Source organism: Solanum dulcamara, chromosome 4, assembly GCF_947179165.1.
Source record: "Solanum dulcamara chromosome 4, daSolDulc1.2, whole genome shotgun sequence".
NCBI lineage: Eukaryota > Viridiplantae > Streptophyta > Magnoliopsida > Solanales > Solanaceae > Solanum > Solanum dulcamara.
The window spans coordinates 27,745,687-27,773,461 of NC_077240.1; the positions used below are offsets into that span (position 1 = coordinate 27,745,687).

Below are 27,775 nucleotides of genomic sequence, written 5' to 3' on the forward strand. Positions count from 1 at the left end.
ATAAAAAAAATTAAGTATCGCTCGGTTGTATTCGTAGTAACTTTATAAAATTTAACTTCAAGGGTCTATACAAGTTTTTCTTTTCTTTATCTAAGGAGAAAATATCAAAACTCTAGATACTAGACACTAACAAATAGTAAAACAACCAATCAAATGTACATGTCACCAAAAATAACACGATCGGGCTATCTTGCCTGAATAGATATAAAATATACATACTCGAACACGCTTTTACTATGAAGTATTCAAATTCATAAATCCACGACATTATCTCTACCTCACATGTAACAACCAATTTCATGAGCTCCACACTAAAATCATTCTCTAATATTTATTGATATTATAACAAGCTTTTATATATATATATTAAAGGAGAAACTTCTATTGTAGAGGTTGTAGCTTGGCGCCTAACATAATTTTTTCTCAAAGAAGGTAACAAGTCTTGAGAGAGAATTCAAACTTAAAAGAAACGGACAGGCATAAGCTTAAGAATGAAGGCATATTCCCAATTTGTTTGGATAAAAGATCAACGATTCAAATAAAAGGGAAAGACAAAAATTCAATCCTCATTACTAATTAATTTCCAATCTCGCATAGAATAAATTACAAAAATCATGATAAAACAAAGAATGGAGAGAAACGATACTTTGTTCTAGACTACCATTTCACTAGGTAAAAAAAAAAGATGTTGTACTTCCGTGAACCTGCAGTGTACATATACATGGAAATAAAGAATGTAAAAGGCAAAGTAATTCCATTGAAGTTGCAGGATCAATCAACTGTTTAGTTCCATGGATCATCCCACCCGCTTGGACCTTCTCGTTTAACAAAGCTCATTATAGTTTCAACAGCTTCTACGACTCTGTTAGATAAAGAATGGTTCCCGTATTCAATTTCAACTTTTTCAGCACCACCCATTGCTCTGCACAATCTGCACAAGTTTGAAAATGCATACACAAGAACTATGGTCAAGTAACTATGAGGACGAATGAGAATAAGAACAAGAACGCATCAGAGGTGTCGGTGGAAGAGCATCACAAACTGTAAAAGAGACTAAGTTTAGTTAAGGTTTTTGTGCTTGCCTATCAACCAATGCTTTCTTGTCAACATAATCTGGAACGTACTCGTCACCCATGGAAAATATTACCTGCAGAGAGCAGGTGCGAATCAGAACTCTGCCATTTTATCCTTGTAGATAGACGGAATTTCTTAGGTCTCAAGTGAAAAATGTCACCGGGGTGGTTGGTGTTATCAACTAATAAAGCTAGTGCCAGGAAATTAACAACGTCCATTTTCTTTCTTTTGCCATGCAACTCAAAAAAAATAAAATTACATGGCCCGGACACTTTTCTACATAGAAACTAAAAGGAAAAAATAACTTTTGAAATTGAATGGACTTGGTCTCCTACCTGACAAGGAGTGTTGCACATGTGCCCAAGTCTCTGCTTAAGCTGGTCATCACTAAAGTCAGAACTAAATAAGTCATCCTCACCATTGTAAGCGCAGAGTGAGTGATATCTGTCAAACACATTTATTAGGAAGGAAGCCATTGTAGAAAAGAGGACGCAAACATTTGACTCCAAACATGTAATTATTCAGTTACCTAGAGCCAGTGGGTTAAGAATGAGTAATGATCATTTTATATGTATATATTTTGACCATATTTTATATTGTATACATAATTTGGACCAAAAGCAATGTTTAGTTGAACGCACTAAACCTCCACCCTAGAGCCGTCTATGATAATATGTGTGTTCAAACTATTCAATCGTCTTTTCAGGATTTCCAATATAAACAAGTTCTCTTTGAAGTTCAAATTCTTTCTTTTCAATACAAAGATTTATTAACAGATAGGGCATCAATATGATCGTGAAAGAACTTCCCGAAAAGCTGAAGGACCTCTTCAAAGTTTTTTCAAATCATCCACAATACCTTGCCTTGTTACAAAATTTACAGTTCAATGAAGTGCAGGAAAGGGTGTCTTATTGCAATTTGTTCATGGATTTATTTGATAAGTTATTTTACATTATCACAGCTTCGAAATTGTGAACACTAACTTGACGCATGCTTTTTACAACATATAGTTGGCAACCTTTGACTTGAAATTCAGAAGTAACCATAACCAGAAAGTGTAAAATGCAATATAAGGGAAGGAAACTAGACGTAAGCATCACCCCTACCTAAAGGCAGTGATTGGGGCATCTGGATTTGCCTCCCTTGGCATTAACTCTGATTCACGACCTTCACTTATCATGTTTGACGCCAAATCAATCATCGAAGCAGTATCAGGAAGAGTGGCTTTATATTCTCGATCACTAACTGGAGCCTGAAAAGCCAAAAGAACATTATGGTTGATGCAGACAGCAACACAATATCCAGATTACATAAACTCATTTGCATAAAAGTGGCTTTGAGATCACGTTATACTATGTCTAAATGCTGTCTCCATATTCACCACCCTGCTCAAGACTGATTTCTCAAGATAATATTACACTGTCAGCTGTATTCCCTTTCAGGAGAAAAGCATCCGACCTCTGGTAATTTGAATGTCTGGCAGCTGCATTCACCCCCACCCCACCCAAAAAAAAAAAAAAAAAAGTAACTGCAAAAATTCAAATAGTAGCCTTTTGACTTTAAAGGCCACCTTAGCTCCATTCAAACTAAATGTTAGTTCGGGTCATTTATCAGTAACAGAAATATAACACTTGGATAAAACTTAAACTTCAAGTATCGTGTGTGCTATCCATGAGCATTGATTCAATAATAGAGCAGATTCATAGCTAATATGATAGAAAGCATGTAGTGAACTTAATTTACCAAGAAAGACAACTTAAGGTACTAATTTTTAAGCAGGTATTACCTGCAATATGGCTGCACGGACTGCTCTGGAGCATGCAGCATTTGTGCGCATGTAATACACAATATCCTGAATGCAGATAAAGAAAGCCAGCTTCATCTCTCCTCATGTTTCATGCAATAGTGAAATAAATAAGAGTAGCATAAAAAATTAGACTCATCCATCCAAAGATATAAACACCTACTTGACAGCCAGTACTGTGCCCAAGCAGTACTACACCTTCAGAGTCTTCCTTGTTTATCAAGTAACTTATCAACTGATCAAGCTCAATTGCATCCTTTAGAACATATTGGAGATAGAAGGAAGTTAAGCTCACAAACGCAATAAAAAGAGCAACAACAACAATATACCCAGTGTAATCCCACAAGTGGGGTCTGGGGAGGGTAGAAAGTATGTAGACCTTACCCCTACCTTTGGAGGTAGAGAAATTATTTTCGATAGACCTTTCGGCTCAAGGAAAAAGAAATAGCAGAAATAAGAAGCCATAGAAAAACAAAACAGAAAGCATGACAAAACATTCTTAAAAAAGGAACAGTAACTACAATAAAATAATGTTAATCGAAGTACATAAAACTACAGGCGTAATACTGCGGCCACTAGTATGGAAGGATAAGTGAGACAACATTCTACTACCTACTAACCTTCTGCCCTAATTTGTTTCCTCCACAATCTCTTATTTTAAGGTCATGTCCTCGATAACCTGAAGTTGTATTATATCCTGTAATTAGCTCTCCCCAATACTTCTTCGGCCTACATCTATCTCTCTTGAAATTATCTATAGCCAACCTCTCACACCTCTGCACTGGGGCACTTGTGAATCTCCTCTTCACATTCTAAACCATCTCTGCCTTGCTTCCCGCATTTTGTCCTCCACCGGGGCTACTCGTACCTTGTCCCAGATATCTTCATTTCTTATCATATTTCTCCTAATATGGCCACATATCTATTACAACATCCTCATTTCTGCAACTTTCATCTTCACTTTGCCCCATACAAAATAGTAGGTCTAACCACCCCTCTATAGACCTTGCATTTAAGTTTTGATAGCACCTTCTTATCACACAACACTCTAGATGCGAGCATCTTATGCACACCGCACCAATACGATGTGAGAAATCTTCATCAATCCCTATTTCCTTAGTTAATAGACCCAAGATACTTGAAACTTCTTCTCTTAAGGATGACCTGTGTATAAAGTCTCACTTTCACGCCAGCCTCATACATTACATCAATGAACTTGCACTCCAAGTATTTTGTCTTGGTCCTTCTTAACCTGAATCATTTGGACTCTAGGGTCCTCCAACTTAGCGTTAACTTTGATGCGAGTCTCATCAATCTGATTTATGTTATCCGCAAAAAACATACACCATAAAACCTCCCTTAGAATTTGTTGAGTCAATTCATCCATCACCAAGGCAAATAAAAATGGGCTAAGAGTTGATCCCTATTGTAACCCCATCACAGCTGGAAGTGCTCTGAGTCTCTTTCCACTCTTTATCGAGGTCTTTGCTCCATAATAAATATCCTTGATCACCCTAATGTATCTCACAGGTACACCTCTAGCCTCAAAGTATCTCCATAGAACCTCCCTTGGAACTTTGTTGTATGCCTTTTCTAGGTATATGAACACCATATGTAAGTCCTTCCTCTCCCTTTACCGCCCAGAGCTACTTCATATCACAACCCCATCATGTTAGAATGTGGCAAATGGGAGAAAAGGAGATCAAATTTCAAGTTCGGAAATTGGTGGCTCAAGGTGGAGGGCATGGTAAACAACTGGTGGAATGACTTTGTGGTAGAGGGATTCCCTAACTTCAGATTCAGTAGCAAGTTAAAAATGCTGAAACTGAAACTCAAAGAGTGAAGCAGAACTACTTTTGGAGATCTAATCAACAAGAAGAACAACCTTCTTTAAGAACTGGCTAACATTGACTTAATTCAGGAGAGCAGACACCTAACTGAAGAAGAAATGATGATTAGAGAAGTCTATGAATGCCACCTTTTGAAGAAAAAAAAAAGGCAGACATGATGTAGACCATCCACAATTTCCACCAGAAGGAATTTTTTGAGAAGCCTATGAGTGCCACCTTCATAGCCTTAATCCCAAAGAAGGCAGATGCCAAAGAGTTAAAATACTTCAGACCTATAAGCTTGATAGGAGGGACTTACAAGCTTATCTCAAACTTCTCACTGAAAGACTGAAGTCTGTCATGGGCAAGCTAGTTGATGAGCATCAGATGGCCTTTTTGAAGGGGAGACAGATAATGGATGCATCACTAGTGGCAAATGAGCTGATAGATTCCAGAGTGAAGCAGAAAACACTGGAATCTTATGCAAGCTGGACATTGAAAAGGCCTTTGATCATGTCAACTGGATCTACCTACTTAGATTCCTTGAAGATATGGGTTTGGCAGAAAATGGCTAAACTGGATTAAATTTTGCATCTCCAGTGTGAGCTTCTCCGTATTGTTGATGGTGACACTGTAGGTTTCTTTCAATCCAGAGGGGTCTAAGGCAAGGTGACCCCCTTTCACCCTTCCTGTTCATACTAGCTATGGAGGGTCTCAATCATATGCTTAGAAAAACAAACGAAAATGGCTGGCTGAGAGGTTTTGGAGCTCATATCAACAGAGCAAATGGCATGAGAATTTCCTGCCTACTTTATGCAGATGACTCACTTATACTATGTGAAGCAGAGATGTCACAAATCAGACACCTCAGGGAAATTCTGACCATTTTTGAAGGCATCTCAGGATTCTATGTAGACTGGCACAAGAATTTCCTCTACCCAGTCAATGAAGTCCTGAATATGCAGTTGTTGGCCATGAATCTAGGATGCAAGGTTGCCTCCGTACCCACCAATTAGTTGGAAATGCCATTGGGAGCCAAAAATAAGGAACTTGAAGTATGAAGCTCAGAGAGATGTAACAAGAGGCTATCAAGATGGAAGAGCCAATATTATCCTTGGGAGTAGAACTGACCTTCATAAAATCTTTCATTGAATGTAGAGCAGTCCGCCCTTACAGCCTTTGATCAGTAAATTATTTAGAACTTCGGAAGATGGTCAAGGTAGCTTGCTTCCAAGCCACTGCACTAGATGGACATGTAGTCGTAGTAGTCGGCCTTAACCAAATGAGAAGGAGCTCTCTGTGGCAGGGAAATAAATAGAACAGAGGCTACAATCTAGTGAAGTGGAATGCCCTTACCCTCAACAGGAAACAAGGAGCTTTAGGCATCAAGAGGCTCAACCTCCACAATAGCTGCCTGTTGCAAAAGTGGTGGTGGAAATTTTCCATAGAAGACATGATCTTATGGAAGAGACTCATCACGGAGAAGTATGGGCTCCTGAACCAGTGGTCAACTAAAGAAGTGGAAGGTACTTTTGGATGCAGTGTATGGAAAACAATCAGAAGACTCCGGACCCGGTTCAACTCCAACATTTCCTTCAAGGTGGGAAATGGTATGAAGATCCAGTTCTGGGATGAGCACTGGATAGGTGATGAAAGCTTAAAGACCACCTTTCCGACCTCTACAACCTCAGTCTCCAGAGAAATGATGTTGTTTTCCAGATTTGGAGTCCACAGGGGAGGAATTTCATTTTTAGAAGAGCTTTAAATGATTGGGAGATAGACAGAATAGCTAGTCTTTCACGGACTCTAAATCCTTCTCCAGGTACCACTGTAACTCCAGACAAACCTTTATGGAATCTGCACAGTAAAGGAGTATTCTCTGTCAAATCATGTTTTACTGGAACAACAACATCAGCCTTACTTCCACTGGAATTTGGCCTTGGAAACTAATCTGGAAGACTAAATTCCCCCTGAAGGTGTCCTGTTTTATGTGGCTGATGATCAAGAGAGCTTACTTAAACCATGAAGCACTATAGAGAAGCAACTGCCATAAAATTATGTGAAGTGAATCTTAGCTTAAGTTCCTCAAACCTTGATGTCTATAACCATACTAACATTTTCAATTCATAAAAACGAGTAAAGATCCCAAAACAACCGCCGCAAAATCATGTGAAGCAACCATTAGCTTAAGTTCCATTATTAAGAGATCTAGGAGTTATTATGTAATTTATTCATTTATTTTCACCATAAATCCTCATTGATTTCCAGCCTCTAACACAATTGAATTGTCCCTAGTCCAGCTACAACGACCAAAGATCCCAAAACAACCACCGCAAAATCATGTGAAGCAACCCTTGGCTTATGTTCCATGTCCAAGAGATCTAGGAGTTATTATGTAATTTATCCATTTATTTTTACCATAATTCCTCATTGATTTCCAGCCTCTAACACAATCGAATTATCCCTACTCCAGCTCTTTTTATCTCCTTTTGACCTTAAAATTGTGTCAAGCCCCTACCCATCACAAATCCTTTATGACTAAGGAATTTATAACATAATTTGGCATCCAAACTTCTGAAACACAAAGCACGAGCAAATTTGCACTGATTTATGATGTTTTCCCAGCAGTCCAAGATTTGCTTGAAATTGCACATTTAAGTTTTTTCCTTCTTTAGAAGTCAATACAATTTTCAGGAGAATGCAAATACAAGAACATGTTTCTATGAACAATAGAAGTTGAGAGAGATTGTTACTTTTACCTTCCACACTAAATCAATGATGGAATAACCTAATAAGTTGTCAAGAACTTGAACGGAATAAGATGAAATAGAAATATTCAGTGCTACACCACCTCACGGGTACCTCAGACATAGTGCAAAATCTATAGTAATGACAAAAGTCTGAATATACGTGGAAATAGGAGGCAGAGATTATTACTTGTCTCAAGCTTGAGGTTCCATATCCACTATAAGATGATGAAAGTAGAAACTGGACCAATGACCATTTCTCTTTATCCAAAGCAATAGCCAGAGGTTCTAAGTAACTGCAATAACAGAGATCATCAAGGTTAGAGACCGCAAAATATCAGAAGAGGCAGGATGGTCTATCAAGAGCAAATTTGATGGTTTGTCTCCTTGACATGGGAGAGCTTTGTGGATTTCATGTCGTTAAATTTTTTCCTTTTTTTTCCTTTTTTGGGGGTTTATTTCTTGCTTTGTGTGCGTCTGTACCTTGTCGAAAGGACTCCAATCTTTTTCAAACCAACGTATGCATACAGATAAAACTATTTGTTAATGTGCATTGCAAAAGAACAGTAGCTATTAACTATAACTCGCCCTTGCCTCCCTCAACACACAGAAAAGGAAAACCAAGACCAAGTAGCACAAGATTTAAATACATAATCCAGGAATAGGCTTTGGAGAAACCTTCTCAAAAAGAAATAGCTGCGGAAATAGAATTTCAAGGTAACCATCTTCATGTTTTAAATGTAATTACTGAGGGGCCTCTGAAGTGAGTTGAGTCAAATAAGGAACACTTCAATAGAATATCAACTATTTTTGACAAGTCAGTTCGAAAAGAACTATCATCTTATCTTCAATATATTTTGAAGACCTTGATAGTGACACTCAGTCCATATCATGAACGGCAAAAAGTGGGAAAAAAAAACATAAACATGGAGAAGGGAATGAAAAAGAGTAAAATAGGCAGATGGAAGTGGGGGATATAATAAGATACATACTCAGTAGCTAAAAATCCATCCGTTAATCCACCTATGAAAATGACCTGTTGTTTATAATCGCCCGTTTTAAAAGCAACCTGCAAGAAATTGACAGCTGGTAAACGACAGAGAATTGAGTGCATAAGAGTAAATTGCAAGGGAAATCCTTGAAGCTTTTTTTCGATATCTAGCCCCTTAAATTGAAAATTTCTACTTTTTGCGCACTTGCATTATCTTTTAGCAAGCTGTAGGGGAGAAGAGGAAATAGAGCAGAAGTTTTCCTGTTGGGCATTTTTTCTATTTTACAGGCAACAGAAGGAAAGAAACCTCTAATGTCTTGGAGGAGGAAAAAGCAACGGAACCGGATTGGTTCTGTACTTTTATGTTTGTGTGGTTGTTTTAGGTTTGTTTAATTCTTGAATGAACATTTTCTTCCCTTGAGTTATTATTTACGACCCCATATAAAATGCATGTCCAGTCAAGATCTTCATGTTTCGTGGAAATAAAGCTCCACTAGCTAGAATAAAAATATATGAGCTTAAATAAATATCGAAGGATTAAATGAGCAAATCCTAACTTTAGAGATAAATGTTCTCTTTCAAAAACTTGAGCCAATTTCAGAGGGAACTAAAGAAAAGACTGAAGTATCTCACAGTAGAACAGATATAAAGCAACAATGGAGTCTTTTTAGTGAAAAAATCCCATTGCTAGTATATACACTAAAAAACTTTTGAAGAATGTGGAGGTTATGTATCTTTCTTGTCATCATTGTAGCATAAGAAGCATTACTATCACAACATGAAAATTTTGTGATTCTAGAAGGATAACTAGCCAAAGGAATGACCTTCAATTTTAACCAAAAAGCACAGCGGGTGTTGAACAAAATCAAAAAAACAACAGGCTTTTCAGCAGTAAACCCAGTTCAACAGTCAATATTGACAATAGAAAGAGAGAAATTGATGACCTGATTGTAAGAACCTTTCACCATAACGGACAGGTTAAAGATGTGCAAGCAAAAAGGTAAATAACTAGAAACCCATGGTAAAATTGTGTAGAATTAAATCCTGATGTTTTCACAAAAGGAGCACACTCATGAAGAGACACATGTGCACACATAACCTATATGTCTAAAACATAAACCATCAGATTTAGACACTAATTAGCTCAATTGTGGACTAATGTTCAATTAAACAATTTATATTCTTAATTTTCAGCTTAGTGCACTGTTAGTTCACTTCCCTTTATGGGCCCACAGTTAACAAGCAATGGTTATGGTCCTTTATGCAGGTGGATACTATCTGTCCTGATAGAATGGTTGCCAGTGTGTCACTAGTTTGTCTACTAAAAAGTGCTTCACAAGATAAGATTTCATCTCTTCTCCTTTGTTCACACTTAATATAGAACACATCCAGTCTCTATCCTCCAAGATACTCACGTTCGTAGTCCATATACTCTTCCTCAATTGGAGTTATACTTTTCTCACAACAGCACTCCTCACTTTTTTTGGAATTGTTTTGATGACGGTGGTGTATGGACTAGCTTGCACGTACCTCGACCGACTTCATTGGATACTTGCTATTTCTTACAAGCACAGTACCGAGTAATTTTCCCCACCAAGGTTCGGACAGACAGAAACATCATCTAGTATTTTGTCTTCGCTAGGATTTGAACCTAAGACCTCATGGTTCTGCTCCACTTCAGTGAATACTCCTCCTTAGTTGGAGATCGTCAAACTCCCCCTAACAAGGATCTCTCTACTTTTTGGTAAGATATTGTAATTCTTGACTTGTTATATATCATTGCAACTCTGTTACCACTTATTAGCTAAATGTTGTTCTAAAATCGCTTTATCTTAACATATCCACAAGATGAGTGTTGTAGAAATATGAATAGTGAGAAGGATGTGTAATCATACAAAATACAAGATTAGATAATCACGTCCAATAGAAGGTACAAGTATGCAACAAGCCAACAAACAAGATCAAGTTTAATTGCTTTCATTAACTTTCAAGTTTAACTGGGTTACTGACAGATAAACACAATGAAAGCAAATGCTATTTGTATGCAATACCAACTAGTTGCAACTAGTTGGGATTAAAGCTTACCCCGGTAGGTACACTTCCATTAAATCTGGTGTTCGTAAAGACTATATTTAGTTTGTTTAGAGATTCTTTTTGTCAGTATTTGCTTAGAGATCTACATGTCAATATTAAACACAGAATATCCCTAGAGACCTAATTTGTCTTTTTCCTAAATGGTGGTGGTGTCTCCACCATCTTGCCCTCCTCTCGGCTGACATTGAGTATCTACTTCAAACCAGTATAAATACCACATAACTCTGTCCACCAACGCTTAATACTTAATATATGAGTAAAATAACCTATAATTTACCTTTATTAGGGTATGAATACTAATATCTCATTATCCATTCTAGCTTCATTGACCATTAGCTCAAATCCTTGGATATGAAAACCTAAGACTTTATTGAGTAGTGGATCAAAGCAGGTCCAAAAGGTAAGCCAAACTACTCTGGGATTAAAGCGTAGATGTTATGTCATCTAGTATTTATTTTTTTGAACAGTAAAATTAGAATAAAATTAGAAACCTGGCACTAAGTTAGTGCCTGGATAATTAAGAAGTTTGAAACTCTTCTGAACAAACAAAAGGAAGGTTTCCACCAGAATAAGCACCTACTCCTATAGTGAATCTATGAACTCTAACATACTATGTTCATCTTAACATCTTGTAAGTTGCACCAAAAATTCAGAAGCCATAAGCACTGGAACTTTAATCTTTGGAATAGTCTCTGGTTTCACTTTGAAGCATCTAGCATTTCTTTACTTCCATATAACCCAACACACAGAGCTTGGCACAGTCTGCCACACTTTTCTTACTAATTTCTTCAAACCTCCATTACCCAGCTTGTCAAAAGAACCTTCACAGTGAAAGGCATTACAAATTGAACTCTAAAGAGATTGAAAAAAGGGCCCAAATTAACGTACGAATCCAATATATGACGCACTCAGTCACTACCCTCAATTGGGACTTACACTAGTGGTCAACACACTCACATTTACCAACAAATGATAGATGAATCTGCAGAGAAAGCATCAAAGTTTGTGGGCTCTCCAAACATCATAGACTCATAGAATTTACTAGATACCAACATTATTACCAGGATCGTCATTTCTCAGTTGTTATCACAAAACTAAGACAAAAACTTCTTCCACTTTCCAAGAACACTAATGTTTTTGGTTAATTGAATTAAAGATGACACAGTTTCATTGAATCCCAAAGGTAAGCTACAAGGTACTGCATTAGGACTTCCAATAGTCTAAATATTTCTCCATAACCCTCCCTACCCCTCCCAAAAACTCAGGACTTGAATCCTTTTCACTGAAGCTGAAACTCCCATATCAAATGCAGTGCAGAGACAAGTATGAAAAGTTTGCAATATAATCAAAATGTAGCCAACCTCTAGTATCAGAGAATCACAAATTCTTAGGTAACTGTACACATCGTGTCCAAATGGAATAGATGCTTCATACAGCAGACACCACCTAGTCTGGATGTCGCAGTGAACAGTAACTAAAGCACAATTTCCCACATATTTCAATCCTTATAACACAAAATAAGCTTCAGATTATTTCAAATCAAACTGATTTGCACAGTTGAACTTTCATAAGAAAAGGGAGCACTTAGGATACTAAGCATACCTAAATTGACTTAAAACCACAATCTCATGAGTTAATTTTATATAATGAACAGTACCCTAAAGCAAAACCTTTCTCATATATCACAATGCTTAACAAACCCACGAAACAAATCAATTCTTTTTTTCCAAAAAGTAACAAACCAATATGCAAACTCCAATTTTCACACAAAGAAAAAGAGAGAACTTGGAATTCAACAACAGACCTGAATCGCCTTAGGACCATACTTAAACATTACACCACGGAATTGCTTTTTCCCAGTAATAGGGCCAGCACCGGAAACACTGTCAGCACCTCCGGAGGCGTCGGGGTTTTTTTTATTAGACATCTTGACACTACTGGAACGGCCACGAACTATGCCGGAAAACCAAGAAGACGATGAGGATGATGAAAAAGAAGCAGAAGTTGACAGATCCATTGTTTAAGCAAAAGGGTCGGATTTGAATACACAGTTTTTCATTTTAGAGGTTTGGATTTTGGCAATGGTGGAAAAGTCTCCATTGATCGGAGCTTTACGAAGATGTAAGAACTGGCACTACTGTTCCAGGGACAGGTGAACAGTTTTGGAAATTTCAATTAAAAATTCAAAAAAAGAAAATTACAATTTTATTTTAATTATTCAATTATTAGTGCGTGCTTAATTTACCAAACTAAGATTTGTGTTATATAATAACTTAACTTACTAAATAGCTGAGAGGAGAAATGAGAAATAGGAGAAAAAAGAGTAATTGTAATATATGTATTATATCTTTAATCTTTTTCTCGTTGATTGTGCATTATAACACTCCCCCTATCCAAGTGGTGGGTCCCACTTGAATAGTTACATTCAATCTATAATACTCCCCCTTGGATGTTAAAAAAAAAATTCTAGTAAAAAAAATAAATATATATAGTTATTATAAACCTTAATAGATGTTGTGCCTCGTTAAAAACCTTACTAGGAAAAATCCAGTGGAAAAAAGCCCAATGAAAAAAAAAAAGTACACACATCTGGTAATACGCTTTGATTGCTGCCTCATTAAAAATCTTATTAGGAAAACCCAGTGAGACAAAACCATAGTTAAGAGAAAAAGAGTACAGCGCGTATTTTACTCCCCCTAATGAAAACTTCATTTGATATTTTGGAGACAGCGCATTCCAATCTTATATCTTAGCTTTTCAAAAGTTGATGTTGGTAATGCCTTTGTGAATAAATCTGTAAGATTATCACTAGAACGAACTTGTTGTACATCAATATCATCATTCTTTTGAAGATCATGCGTGAAAAATAATTTTGGTGAAATATGTTTCGTTCTGTCTCCTTTTATGAAGCCACCTTTCAATTGAGCTATGCACGCGACATTGTCTTCGAATATAATTGTGGGTACTTCAACATCATTTTCCATATCGCATCTTTCTTTGATGAACTGTATCATCGATCTAAACCACACACATTCTCTACTTGCTTCATAAATTGCTATTATTTCAGCATAATTTGAAGAAGTAGCAACTATAGACTGCTTTGTAGATCGTCATGATATAGCAGTTCCTTCGTGTGTAAACAGATAGCCTATCTGAGATCGGGCTTTATGTGGGTCCGATAAATAATCTGCATTTGCATAACCAATAAGGTCTGCGCAACCTTTGTTAGTATAAAACAAACTCATATCAATAGTCCCCTTCAAGTATCGCAAAATGTGTTTGATATCATTCCAATGCCTTCGCGTTGGGGATGAACTATACCTTGCCAGCAAATTAACATAAAATGTTATATCAGGTCTGGTTACGTTAGCAAGATACATAAGTGCACCAATTGTACTAAGATATGGTACTTCAGGACCAAGAAGTTCTCCGTCCTCTTCTGGAGGTCGAAATGAATCTTTTTCCACTTCAAGTGATCGAACAACCATTGGAGTACTTAATGGATGTGCTTTGTCCATGTAAAATCTTTTTAAGATTTTCTCAGTGTAGGCAGATTGATGGACAAAAACCCCATCTGCTAAATATTTAATTTGCAAACCTAAACAAAGTTTTGTCTTTCCAAGGTCTTTCATCTCAAATTCTTTCTTTAGATACTCAATCGCCTTTTGGACCTCTTCAAGGGTGTTGACACCCAATTTTGACCATCCACAACGCAAATTAGCTATCGAGTTTCTTTGAATTCGACCATTTTGAAATAATTAGCTTTTATAAAAATAAAAATAAATATATATATATATATATATATATATATTATTCTTAACTATTTTTATCTTTATATAAATTTTAGTATAACATGCATATTTCTATATAACTATATCTTTGATTACTATTTATGTGATTATTCGAAAATTATCTCAAAAGATTTTATTTTTTTTACTAAATACAATTTTAGTTAGGTTAGTTCAATTATGGTTTGTATTTTTGAAATTTTTAATTTTTTCTAAAAAAATTATAATAATAATAATAATAAAATAAATAAATAAATAATAATAAAAACAAATCCTAAAACTAATCTCTTCTTTTCTCTTTCCATTATCAAACAACTATCCCTCTCTAAAAAACTCTCTTCTTCACTATCTCTCTAAAAAACTCTCTTCTTCACGATCTCTTTCAAAAATTCTCTTCTTCACTATCTCTCTCTCTACACTTTCTTCATCTTCTCAAAAAGAGAAAACAAGACAAGTTACCCTCCTCACCATTCTCTCCCCTCATCTCTCAATCTCTCTCCTCTTACATACCACCGAATACTTCTCTTCCACTCGTCTCCGGCGAGAGCCCCGACGAACCACACAGGAAAAGTCACCAAGCCGCCGCTAGACTAACAAGACGAGAGGTTTAAGACAGATCTTTACAAATTCGTCTTGGTATGATTTCGTTTAACTTTATTTTACTATATATGTTGTGTTTTTTTAGATCTAAAAGTTCATTCTTTTTTTTTATGATTATTGTGTATATGTTGGGTTGATTACATCTTGTGTTTGGTGTTCTTGATAAGTTTTCTTGCTTGGAAGATTTAGATCTTTCTCATGTTAGACTCCTTTTACTGATTTTGTTTTCATAACAAATGTTGGGCTGATTAATTACTCTAACCATTATTGTTATTTTCTTGCTTATAAGATTCATATTGTTCACATGTTACTACACCACTTTAGTTTTTTATTTTTGCTCCAAATGATTTGATAAACTCGAGATTCAAAGATTTTTGTTCATTCATAATTGATTAAGATTGCAAAACATATTTATGTTATTTTTGTTTTTGTTGTTGTTGTTACTGTTGTTCATGTTATTATTCATGTTTATATTCATATTCATGTTCATATTCATGTTCTTACATTTTAATTATGTTCATGTTATATTCTTGTATTTAATTAAGGTTTCATGTTCATATTCATGTTCTTACATTTTAATTATGTTCATGTTTATATTCTTGTATTTAATTAAGTTTTTTTTACGGTGAGATTGTTATTATTTGCTATTGTCTAAATGCATATTTTTTAATTTGGGTATCTATTTGATTAGCTAATTGATAACCGATATTTTATTTTCTTGATTTAGATTTGGAAAATGTTTAATATTTTGTTAATCGAGCATAATTTGTTGATTGAAATATTTGACTGTTAGAAAATAATTATAGTATATTTTTTATAAAATTTGCTAGCATGTAGTAATTATTTTGGCATAAATTTCAATTAATCTTGTCTCCCTTTATTAAATTTGAAATAAAGTTATTACCCCACAACTTTAAATAAAGTTATTACCTTACTACTTTAAATAAAGTTATTACCCCACAACTTTAAATAAAGTTATTACCCTACTACTTTAAATAAAGTTATTACCTCACTACTTTAAATAAAGTTGTTACCCTACTACTTTAAATAAAGTTATTATACCACTACTTTAAATAAAGTTATTATACCACTACTTTAAATAAAGTTGTTATCCCACTATTTTAAATAAAGTTATTACTTTACTACTTTAAATAAAGTTATTTCACCACTATTTTAAATAAAGTTATTACTCTACTACTTTAAATAAAGTTATTACCCTACTACTTTAAATAAAGTTATTACCCTACTACTTTAAATAAAGTTAGTACCCACTTCTTTCAAATAAGTTTTAAATAGTTTTTATTATTTGGAGGAATGATTACATGTCTACTACTTATGTAACAGACTTTATTTTGGCCAATGAAAAAATCTCTCCGTCGGTTTCGAGGCCTCTCCATTTTAAAGACGAAAATTTTAATTTTAGTTTACATTATATATTATATGTTACATGTTGAAATGGCCGATGAAGAAATTACCGTTGCTTTCCAAGGCCTCCCATGTTCATAAGACAGTTTTTATTTTTGTATTATTATTATTATTATTATTATTATTGTTATTATTTTTATTTTATTTATTACTATTCATATTTTTTATTATTAACATGTTTACTAAGTATTTCTACAGGCGCTGGAGCAAAATTGACTGATATGCAATTTTATGTATATCTGATATACAAGAAAACTGTTGGTTGTATGCACCAATATACAGTGTATATACAGTTGTGATATACATCAGAATTGGCCCAAAAGTCCAAAACGCAGGTGGCCCAACAACTTAGTCCAGGCGTACAGAAACTAAGTGTCGGGCCATATTTTTATATATTCATTACTTTTTTTTATTATTATTATTTTATTAATTCGATTTGTAATAATTATTTTATTTATGTCGTTAATGATTGCTTAGATATCAATTTTTTTTTTTAAAAAAAATAATTTCAAAGTCTTCGTTTTCTTTTAAATTAATATTTCCCAAAGTTAGTCAAATAAATTTCAAATCGTTGGATAACCGCATGTTAGCGGCTATTTTAAGTGCTAAAACCTTCTTAAAATAGTAATTTGAACCTCGTACCCTTTTTCTCTAAATTTTTAAGACTTAAATCTGTTAGAGTCTTTTAAATTAAGTTTTCTTAATTTCTTTAAAAAATTAAGTAGCGACTCTTTTTTACTAAAATTGATTTTTTCTTATAAAGATGAAATTAATTTTGCACTTTGTCCATTTTTCGACATAACAGAAATGGCGACTCTGCTGGGGAATAATTAGGTTCTAACCATTAGATTTGATTGCTTATTTGACTAACTATTTGGGTTTGTAATAATTAGTAATTTTTGTTTTCCTTAATTGTGCAATTATGTGTTTAATTTATATATTAAATTGTTATTTGCATTTCATAGCATTTTTCCTATTTAATGTATAATATATTAAAGAACGATTTTGCGGTACCGCAGTCGGGCTTTTATAATTAACCCTTTTCTGAACGATCGACAATTTATTGATACGTCATGCGTCCAATGGTTGTCGTAAGTTCTAGCCTAAGTTGTTCGCTTGGGTTACCAGTCTTGCAAAAGCCACTCTTAGTCAACCTAGCGTAGAGCAAAGCCAAATCCCTAATTTAGTGCATTGGCCTAAGACGACCCAATACCCAAGGCGTATTGGGCCCATTAGAAAGACCACCTTGAGTTCAAAACGGCCCTCGGCCTAAATGGACAATCATACCTATATGTTTAAATTTGAAGGTTTTATACGCGGTTTGGCAAATCATTGTCCCTCGGGGCTGAGAGTTTTTTTTGTAGCTTAGTATAGTCAAAGAAGGACCTTTAGTAAATGACACTTCATCCAAAAGGCGTTGGCATTCGGAGATGTCAAGAAATCAAGAAAGAAGGATTTTCCACGAAGGCTTAGTTAGGATTGTACCCCTGCGTGAGACTGATTATTTATATCCCTTTTTTCCATTTATGTATCCCATTCAAATTATTCATAATATTTGTATAAATATAAGTTTTGGGGCAATGAAATGTTTCAAATGACGTAATACATCATTCAAATCGTTAGGCCTACCTTTGGCACAAAAAGGTCACATATCTGTTTAGGATGCGCAATAATTGTTTGTGTGTTATATGCTATAACTGTTTTGTGAATATGTTACTTTATTTGGAGACATGCTAGTCCACTCTTTTAGATTTTTTTAGAGCCTCATAGGCATAAATATCGAGTCACTATCGATAGTGCGTCCAAATATTCAATGAGTCTTTAATTTCCCAACAAAATTCGAACTTTACACTCAAATCATAAACTTTGCTTTCTCATCTCCACAAAAAAAATAAATCAAATGGTCGAACTACGTAGGACCTGAATTCTCCTTTGTGAGATATGTAGACAGTCTTTCAAGGCTCGGTCCCTGTTTTTGAAGTTTTCAGTTTTCCTCATTCTTTCAAAGAAATTGAGAACTTTTTCTGCATCTAAGAAAAACAAGGGTACAAAAGTTGAAACGCAAAAAAATCTGTGATTCACAAGTCAACTTTTCTCACACATTTATCATAAAATTAATTTTTGTCCGTTTACTCTTTCTTCACCCATAGATTAGTTTGTCTTAAAACAAAGCAACATTTATGTGTTTAGTTCTTTATGTGATATTTTGCATTAATTATTACAAGCACAGACTAATACTTTGGCTTTTGAGTTATTCTTCTTTTTCAGGAAAAGACTAATTTATGTCGAAAAACAAACTTGCTTACTTCTCAAAGATCGAGGGTTCAACAAAGTTGTTTCTTTCTTTGTAGGGGCTGTTATCAAATGACATCATGCGATAAATGAAAGGATCTCAATTTTGAGGTCAATTCCCTCTCCATAACTAAGAAGTTTTCTTTGTACACAGAAGAGACGACATTATTTTAAGAGAGGGGATCACAGGACAAAGAGTTAATGGGAAATAACGATGACATTAAATTTCACAAGACACCAATACACAGCCTGAAAGATAAATCGGGGAGTCTTTGACTATGAAATCTTACTCCTATATCTTGTTATTTTTTTTTATTTTTTATAATGGCCCCGCTTTCACACTTTTCTCATATCTTTGCAGGAAAACTGTCCCCGACAATAGTCGGGGATGGTTATAACAATGTATGATTCTTTGAATAGTTGGAAGAATTCAAATCATAAGAGACAATCCTCAAGAAAAACACAACAACAATAACCAGAGCTCAAGAAATTGGATTTATTGGAGAAGTATCAATTTGAGGAAGAAAGATATAGGGTGATAAACATCCAACCTCTATATTGGATGAAGAATTAAAGAGATACATATTCCAAGAGTCTCCTAAAAATGATGTAAAAATTCAAGATAAACAAGAAATAGATACTGAGTATGACAGCATAAAATACTGAAAGCAGAGAGCTAAATATTTGGAGAAATTATTGTAAGCAAGTGTTCAACAGGATGCAAATACTAATTGAGAAATTACAGGAAAGCATAGAAAACATTGAAAGACAATCCTCTCTAGTAGAAGAATTATCCTAGATTCTGAAAAGAGCAGATAATTTCGTACCATTTGTCCTCCAAAATGCAGCCGTTATTATCCGTCACCAGGACAATGAGTTATGTTATCTACAATTGTTTGTCAAGTCTGCATGAATAGGACATCATCAATAAATAAATGTAAAGATTTTACTAGTACTGATGTAAAGGAATCTCGAGATTTCAAACGAGAGGTTTTGGAAAGGGGAATATCAGCAAAGAAGGGATTATTTGGGTCAAAGAATTCTCTAATATATGTTGAACCTGTGTTCAGTAAGGCAGGAGAGACAATTGGTGTAAATTACATAGGAATGGAGATAACTGATCAGATAAGAAAAAAAAAATGGCAAAATTGCAAGAAGAGATAGTTGTACAGAAAGCCAAGAAGACTGAACTTAACAAAACTATTCACATAACATAGAAAACTATGCGAGAGAAACAAATGCTTGCAATAATGTCTCATTAGATTAGATCCTTTTGTCAGGAATGGTCAATATGATCGAGATTTTCTCTACCATAAAATTGGATAAGGAACATCGTCAGCTTGTGAATGTAATATTGTCTTCAAGAGATTTGGTTCTTCAACTAATAAATGACATCATTGACCTTTCCAAATTCAAATCAGGAGTAATGAAGTTGGAAGCCACAACATTCCGACCAAGAGAGGTTATAAAGCATGCTGCAGCATCTCCACAGAAAATATTAACATTGGAAGATCACACCAAGTTTGTCTAAAGCTCTAAATTATTTTATATATTATATCTACAAGAACTACGCACACCTGATTCTCATCTTGATTAGATACGTAGGTAGCCCTTCTTGGGTTCGGTATTTCCTTTTTAAAAATAAAAACAGTTAAAAAAAATAGAAAATACATAAAATAATAAATTGTGTACATATTTTAAGAGTCATATCTTCTTGATTGGGACGCATACAGTTAGGAGCATGCGAAATATTTGGTATGATAAAAATGATTGGTTTTGTGGTAAACCATAGCTTCTGTTAGTATATTTCATTTGTACTTTTGTGATGCTTGAAAATTTTCTTGCGGGCATTCAAGGTAAGAATATAACCAACCTCATGGTTTCATGTGCATTGTGTGGTGAGCTTTAGATTAAAATTCAATTGCATCGCACTGTTGATCTAGAACTTGGCCTGATATGTTTGTTGAGGCGAAATCCTGAGTTATGTTTGGTTTGAGAAAGGATTGTAGGCTTTTTTGACCCGTTTGTGCCTTTCAAAGCCTACCAAATAACATTAATCCCTAATTTTCCCACTTTGAGCCTAAAACCTTTTCTTTGGACAACCACATCCCAGCCCTTTCCCTTCTGAGTGCTTACATGCACTATTCCTCTCTTGGCCCAACCTCCTTGAGCGCACCAAAGATGTGCAAATTATAGAAGAAGATCCAACTTTGAAATTGTCAAAGGCAAAAGACGAAAGTTTCCAAAGTCAAGAAAGCAAATATGATTTTCTCATAAAAATAAAAACCCTCCTACAAGGTCGATGTAAGACAAAAAGAAAACTACTCCAACAAAAGAGGAGAAACCTCAAAAAGGAGCGAAAAGAGAAAAGCTCTAACAACTAAGGACCTAAAGAAGTCAAGACAAAAGAAAAAGGTGAAAAGAGAAAAAACTCTATCAAATAAGTATTCGAAGAAGTCGATACAAAAGAAAGAGGATCAGACATCAAAGGCGTATCAATCGTCAAAGGCACATATTCAGTGCGACATTCAAGGAGGAATAAAGTTACTTTTATCCTAAATAAATATCCTACCTGTTCCCAAACCCACATTACAACCCAATGACAAGCCCTACATGATCTCATTCCAAATATTCTCACATTAGTGGAAACTTACATGCAGGCCAAGCATATGGTATCACAGTTATGCGTTGAACATTCTTGAGAGTGTGAGTGGACTTTGCAAAATGTCCTCAAATTAAACACTTCAGATATGCGCAAAATAGAACTTTCTTTATTGTGAGGGCACTTGAAACATGCAGATTGGTATAATTCTAAACCTTTGTTTGAAGAAAGATGAAAAAATCTTGTTGACACTTAAGTATATTTGAGGTCCTACTTGAAGCTATAGGAATTACCTAGAAGTCAATCTCAGTTATAAGAAAGAAAATGAGAAATATTTATATGCAATCCTAACTGTTGGTACCAATTGTAGTAATATTTGACTATCTCTTTATATTCTCTAAAAAAAAAAATCATAACAAAAAAAATGCATTTGTCCTTTGAAATTGGATGATTTGCTCTAAATACTGTGACATTAGGCTAATCCCATCGGGGTGAGATGCCTATTTTACTTCATTGGATCGTCCATATCAAACGGGTGGCATATCTCGTGCTTTTAAGCTGTAAATATTGCAAGTAATACAGTTTTTTCATATCATTATGCTTATATTGCACATGTGTCTACTGATTATCTTATCTCAGATTTTGCAGTACTCATCATCCATATAATTGGAACTACATTTGACCTGATTCCTGCACCAATAGGATATGTAGGCGCCACAATGGCTCGGTCATGTTCTCGGTAAGATTTTCATTTCTCCCTTACAAAAATTCACAAGAAGATACTATATCGAGCAAGTCAAGATTGGACATCATGTTAATACATGCAACTGGGACAGAATTTTTGAGAGGATCTCAAAAATTTCACAAAAATGCCAAATCATTTTTTAGCAGCTCGACATTTGTCAAGAGATCTAACTAGGATAGAATTTTTGAGGAAGATCTCAAAAATCCGTCAAGAATTATCAGAAGTTCAAAGTCAACTCCAAATGATCTCCGGAGGTTGTAATATCATTGCCAAGAGGGTTGTAATATCATTGCCAAGAGGGTCATTGCATTTTCATTTGCCAAGAGGGCCATTCATATTTTATTATTCGTATTATATTACCGGAGGTGGTAATATCATTGCTAAGAGGGTCATTGCATTTTCATTTGCCAAGAGGGCCATTCATATTTTATTATTCGTATTATATTACCGGAGGTGGTAATATCATTGCCAAGAGGGCCATTGCATTTTCATTTGCCAAGAGGGCCATTCATATTTTATTATTCGTATTATATTACCGGAGGTGGTAATATCATTTGCCAAGAGGGCCATTTCATTTCCATTGCATTTTCATTTGTCAAGAGGGCCATTCATATTTTATTTTATTCATATTATATTATCGGAGGTGGTAATATCATTGCCAAGAGGGTCATTGCATATCATTGCCAAGAGGGCCATTGCATTCATTGTTGCCAAGAGGGCCATTGCATCTTCATTTGCCAAGAGGGCCATTCATATTTTATTTTATTCATATTATATTACCGGAGATGGTAATATCATTTGCCAAGAGGGCCATTTATATTTTATTTTATTCATATTATATTATCGGAGGTGGTAATATCATTTGCCAAGAGGGCCATTGCATCTTCATTTGCCAAGAGGTCCATTACATATCATTGCCAAGAGGGCCATTGCATTCATCGTTGCCAAGAGGACCATTGCATCTTTATTTGCCAAGAGGGCCATTCATATTTTATTTTATTCATATTATATTACCAGAGGTGGTAATATCATTGCCAAGAGGGCCATTGCATATCATTGCCAAGAGGGCCATTGCATATCATTGCCAAGAGGGCCATTGCATATCATTGCCAAGAGAGCCATTGTATATTCATTGCCAAGAAGGTCATTGCATATTCATTTCCAAGAAGGCCATTGCATATATCCTGCCAATGGATTTTCATTCGTCCTACCGATGGACAAACATTTATTTTGCAAAATGTCCTACCGATTGCTCACTTTCATTCGTCCTACCAATGGACATACATTTATTTTGCCAAGTATCCTATCAATGGATCATCATCCTACCGATAGTGCAATATTATCCTACCAATGAATCAATAAGGATTTTTCAACATGCAAAAATGATGAAAGGAAGTACGAACGACATCAAAGAGGATGCAGCACAGCGTGGAATTCTTTTAACAGCGAACTAGGACACAGTCCCAAGAATAATGTCAAGCTCATAGGACACGAGCTAAGGAAACAATTTCCACCACAATAAACTATATTTCTATTGAAAGGCGCGTGGTTATTTCGGAGTCCAGTCATAATTCAAAACTCATACCAACCCCTTTCCAGAAAGATGAAGATGGAGTCGGCCAAAATTGGATTTGTCAATTTTCTTTTGTCCAGGATCTCTTTTATCGATCATATCCAAAGAAAGGGACAGCTGTTGACACCCAATTTTGACCATCCACAACGCAAATTAGCTATCGAGTTTCTTTGAATTCGACCATTTTGAAATAATTAGCTTTTATAAAAATAAATATATATATATATTATTCTTAACTATTTTTATCTTTATATAAATTTTAGTATAACATGCATATTTCTATATAACTATATTTTTGATTACTATTTATGTGATTATTCGAAAATTATCTCAAAAGATTTTATTTTTTTTACTAAATACAATTTTAGTTAGGTTAGTTCAATTATGGTTTGTATTTTTGAAATTTTTATTTTTTTCTAAAAAAATTATAATAATAATAATAAATAAATAAATAAATAAATAAATAATAATAAAAACAAATCCTAAAACTAATCTCTTCTTTTCTCTTTCCATTATCAAACAACTATCCCTCTCTAAAAAACTCTCTTCTTCACTATCTCTCTAAAAAACTCTCTTCTTCACGATCTCTCTCAAAAATTCTCTTCTTCACTATCTCTCTCTCTACACTTTCTTCATCTTCTCAAAAAGAGAAAACAAGACAAGTTACCCTCCTCACCATTCTCTCCCCTCATCTCTCAATCTCTCTCCTCTTACATACCACCGAATACTTCTCTTCCACTCGTCTCCGGCGAGAGCCCCGACGAACCACACAGGAAAAGCCACCAAGCCGTCGCTAGACTAACAAGACGAGAGGTTTAAGATGGATCTTTACAAATCCGTCTTGGTATGATTTTGTTTAACTTTATTTTACTATAGATGTTGTGTTCTTTTAGATCTAAAAGTTCATTCTTTTTTTTTTATGATTATTGTGTATATGTTGGGTTGATTACATCTTGTGTTTGGTGTTCTTGATAAGTTTTCTTGTTTGGAAGATTTAGATCTTTCTCATGTTAGACTTCTTTTACTGATTTTATTTTCATAACAAATGTTGGACTGATTAATTACTCTAACCATTATTGTTATTTTCTTGCTTATAAGATTCATATTGTTCACATGTTACTACACCACTTTAGTTTTTTATTTTTGCTCCAAATGATTTGATAAACTCGAGATTGCAAAGATTTTTGTTCATTCATAATTGATTAAGATTGGAGATCATGTTAATACATGCAACTGGGACAGAATTTTTGAGAGGATCTCAAAAATTCTACAAAAATGCCAAATCATTTCTGGCCTAATATAGTCCAGAGGACAAAGTTGGTAATTTTTTCAAAATATATTTCTGGCCTGAGACACTCTTGGTTATACGAAGATATTCAATATTCATTTCATTTAGTGTCTCAACATGATATCCATTTCTGCGGATATCTTTAAAATTTAACAAGTTTCTTGGAGATTTAGAAGAATATAGTGCATCTGCTATAACAATTTTTGTCCCTTAGGCAGAATTATAGTAGCTCTTTCGGAGCCTTTTATCATTTTTGAATTAGCAGAAATTATCGTAACATTTGCTTTTCTTCTTAGCAAGTTAGAAAAATATTTCTCATTTTTAAATATAGAATGAGTTATTCCACTATCAATTACACAAATATTTTCTTGATTTATAATTGATCCAAACAAGATTTGAGGCATTTCCATATTTTCTTCAAAAAAATAAAATAAGTATTAACAAATGGTACATTACACAATTTTTTTTAATTTATTTACATGGGCTAGGAAAATATTAATATAATATTTAATACATATAAAATGAAATATATTTACATATTATTAGTCCTATCGATATTCATCTTTTCGTCTGGAAAATTAAAGAAGTCAGTTACATCCAAATGCATGGGCTCAATATTATCTTCAGAGATAAAATTTATCTCTGGATTATTTTCTGCCCTCTTTAATGATGCCTGATATAGCTGAATCAGATATTTTAACGACCGGCAAGTCCGCGACCAGTGCCCCACACCTCCACATCTATGACATACACTTTATGAATTTTTTTTAGGTAAAACTTCTGGCTTTTTACCCTGCCTTTTATATTGCTGATCATTTTTCAGTGCCAGCCGAGTATCATGATTATAATTTCTTTTTCGCTCATGACCATGACCACGATTGGGTCCATGACCTCTTTCTCGTTGGTTAGAATTTACCTGATTCACTTCAGAGAGTGACAAAGAACCAACTGACCGACTATCATGATTTTTCATTAATAATTCATTATGTCTTTCAGCAATAAGAAAGTGAGAAAGTAATTCAGAATATTTTTTAAATTCTTTTTCGTGATATTGCTGCAGGAGCATATTTGCGGGTGGAAATGTGGAGTATGTCTTTTCAAGTTTATCTTGCTTAGTGATCTCTTCTTCGCATAAATTTAACTGAGCTATATTCAGTTATATTTTTGAAATCCATTAATCTCAAATTTAGCCAATCATGACGAGCTTGTGGAAACATGACCAACTTTAGGTGGTCATATCTTTTTTTAAAATTTTTCCACAATTTAAGAGGGTCTTTTAATGTGAGATATTATAATTTTAGCTCATTGTCAAGATGGTGGCGGAGAAATATCATGGTTTTAGTACGGTCTTGATTGGATCCCGTATTATCATCTTTAATGGTGTCTGCCAGACCAATTGATTCTAAATGAATTTCGGCATCAAGTGTCCATGATGAGTAGCCTTTTTAATAGATATCAAGGGTAACAAATTCAAGTTTTGAAATATTTGCCATTTTATGAAAATAAAATTAAATGAAATTCTTACTGCTTTTTAATGAAACTCTTACCATTTTTAGTTAACGTAAAAAAAATAGTCGGAGCCTCGTGCTAATAACGTGTTATATAATAACTTAACTTAGTAAATAACAAAGTAATTAAAAGAAGATATATTAAGAGGAGAAATGAGAAACAGAGGAGAGAAAAGAGTAATTGCAGTATATGTATTATATCTCTAATCTTTTTCTTGTTGATTGTGCACATTATATAGGGAAAACAAAGTAGACAATGTGGACTAATTGCCCAACTATCCAAGACAACTTGCCCAACTATCCAAGTGGTGGGTCCCACTTGGATAGTGACATCCAATTTCTAACAATTTGAATTATGTAATCTAATGATAATTCATAATTGTATTACCATAAAAAATAAGATTTTATTGCAAAATTAAAACCGGAACAATATAGGTATAAAGAGAACAACGCAAGAAATGTAGATGAACGAGAGTATTTTTTTTATTCAAGTATCGCTTACAATGGTGAATAATACCTCTATTTATAGGTGGAGATATCATTTCAAAGGTCACCATATTAAATATTCAAACTAGTAAATATATTGAAATTTAAAAAGATTCATATCACCTTGAAATTATATGAATTTGCTAGTTCGTGAATATACCAAATGGACAATCCATTATTCAATGTATTTATAATACTTCCTCTTGGATGTAAAATAAACTCAAAACAATATAAGTATAAAGAGAACAAGGAAATAAATGTAGATGAATGAGAGTATTTTTTTTATTCAAGTATTGATTACAATAGTGAATGATACCTCTATTTATAGGTTGAGATATCATTTCAAAGGTCACCATATTAAATATCCAAACTAGTAGATACATTGGCATTTAAAAAGATTCATATCACCTTGAAATATACATACATGAATTTGCTAGTTCGTGAATATACCAAATGGACAATCCATTATTCAATGTATTTATAACACTCCCACTTGATGTCCATAGATAATGTGTCTCGTTAAATCCTTACTAGAAAAAATCTAGGAAAAAAAGCCTAGTGAAGAAAAAAGAGTACACACATCTCATAATATGCTTTAAGTGTTGCCTCATTAAAATCCTTACCAGAAAAATCTAATTTGGACAAAATCATGGTAAGAAAAATAATACAACGCATATTTCACTCCCTCTAATGAAAGCTTCATTAAATATCCTAGAGACGTCGCATTCCAATCTTATGTCTTAACTTCTTAAATGTTGATGTAGGCAATGTCTTAGTGAATAAATTGACAAGATTATCAGTTGAACGGGTCTGTTGAACTTCTATCTCATCATTTTGTTGAAGATCTTGTGTAAACATTTTTTTTGAGTGAAATATGCTTTGTTCGGTCTCATTTGATATATCCTCTCTTCAATTGAGCTATACATGCA

The 27,775-nt window shown here is 34.3% G+C and overlaps 1 protein-coding gene across 1 annotated transcript; it reads right to left on the reverse strand.

Moving 5' to 3' along the window:
- Nucleotides 1-546: 546 nt before the first annotated feature.
- On the reverse strand, nucleotides 547-12,751 carry LOC129887172 (UPF0613 protein PB24D3.06c). Its single transcript, XM_055962155.1, has 9 exons — nucleotides 12,344-12,751; nucleotides 8,447-8,523; nucleotides 7,645-7,750; nucleotides 3,042-3,134; nucleotides 2,861-2,926; nucleotides 2,181-2,326; nucleotides 1,410-1,518; nucleotides 1,083-1,147; nucleotides 547-931 (listed from the first exon to the last, which is right to left on the reverse strand). The coding sequence occupies exons 1-9, from the start codon at nucleotides 12,554-12,556 to the stop codon at nucleotides 784-786; spliced, it is 1,023 nt and encodes a 340-aa protein (XP_055818130.1). The 5' UTR covers nucleotides 12,557-12,751; the 3' UTR covers nucleotides 547-783.
- Between the last annotated feature and the right edge of the window lie 15,024 nt (nucleotides 12,752-27,775).

Bases quoted from the DNA above. Each gene is read 5' to 3' on its own strand.
- LOC129887172 (XM_055962155.1), bottom strand. From the start codon at position 12,556: ATGGATCTGTCAACTTCTGCTTCTTTTTCATCATCCTCATCGTCTTCT. The intron at 3,135-7,644 runs GTAATAATCTCT...TATGTTCTAAAG, and splicing joins GAACCTCAAGCTTGAGACAA to GATGCAATTGAGCTTGATCA. The intron at 2,927-3,041 runs GTAGGTGTTTAT...ATCTGCATTCAG, and splicing joins GGCACAGTACTGGCTGTCAA to GATATTGTGTATTACATGCG.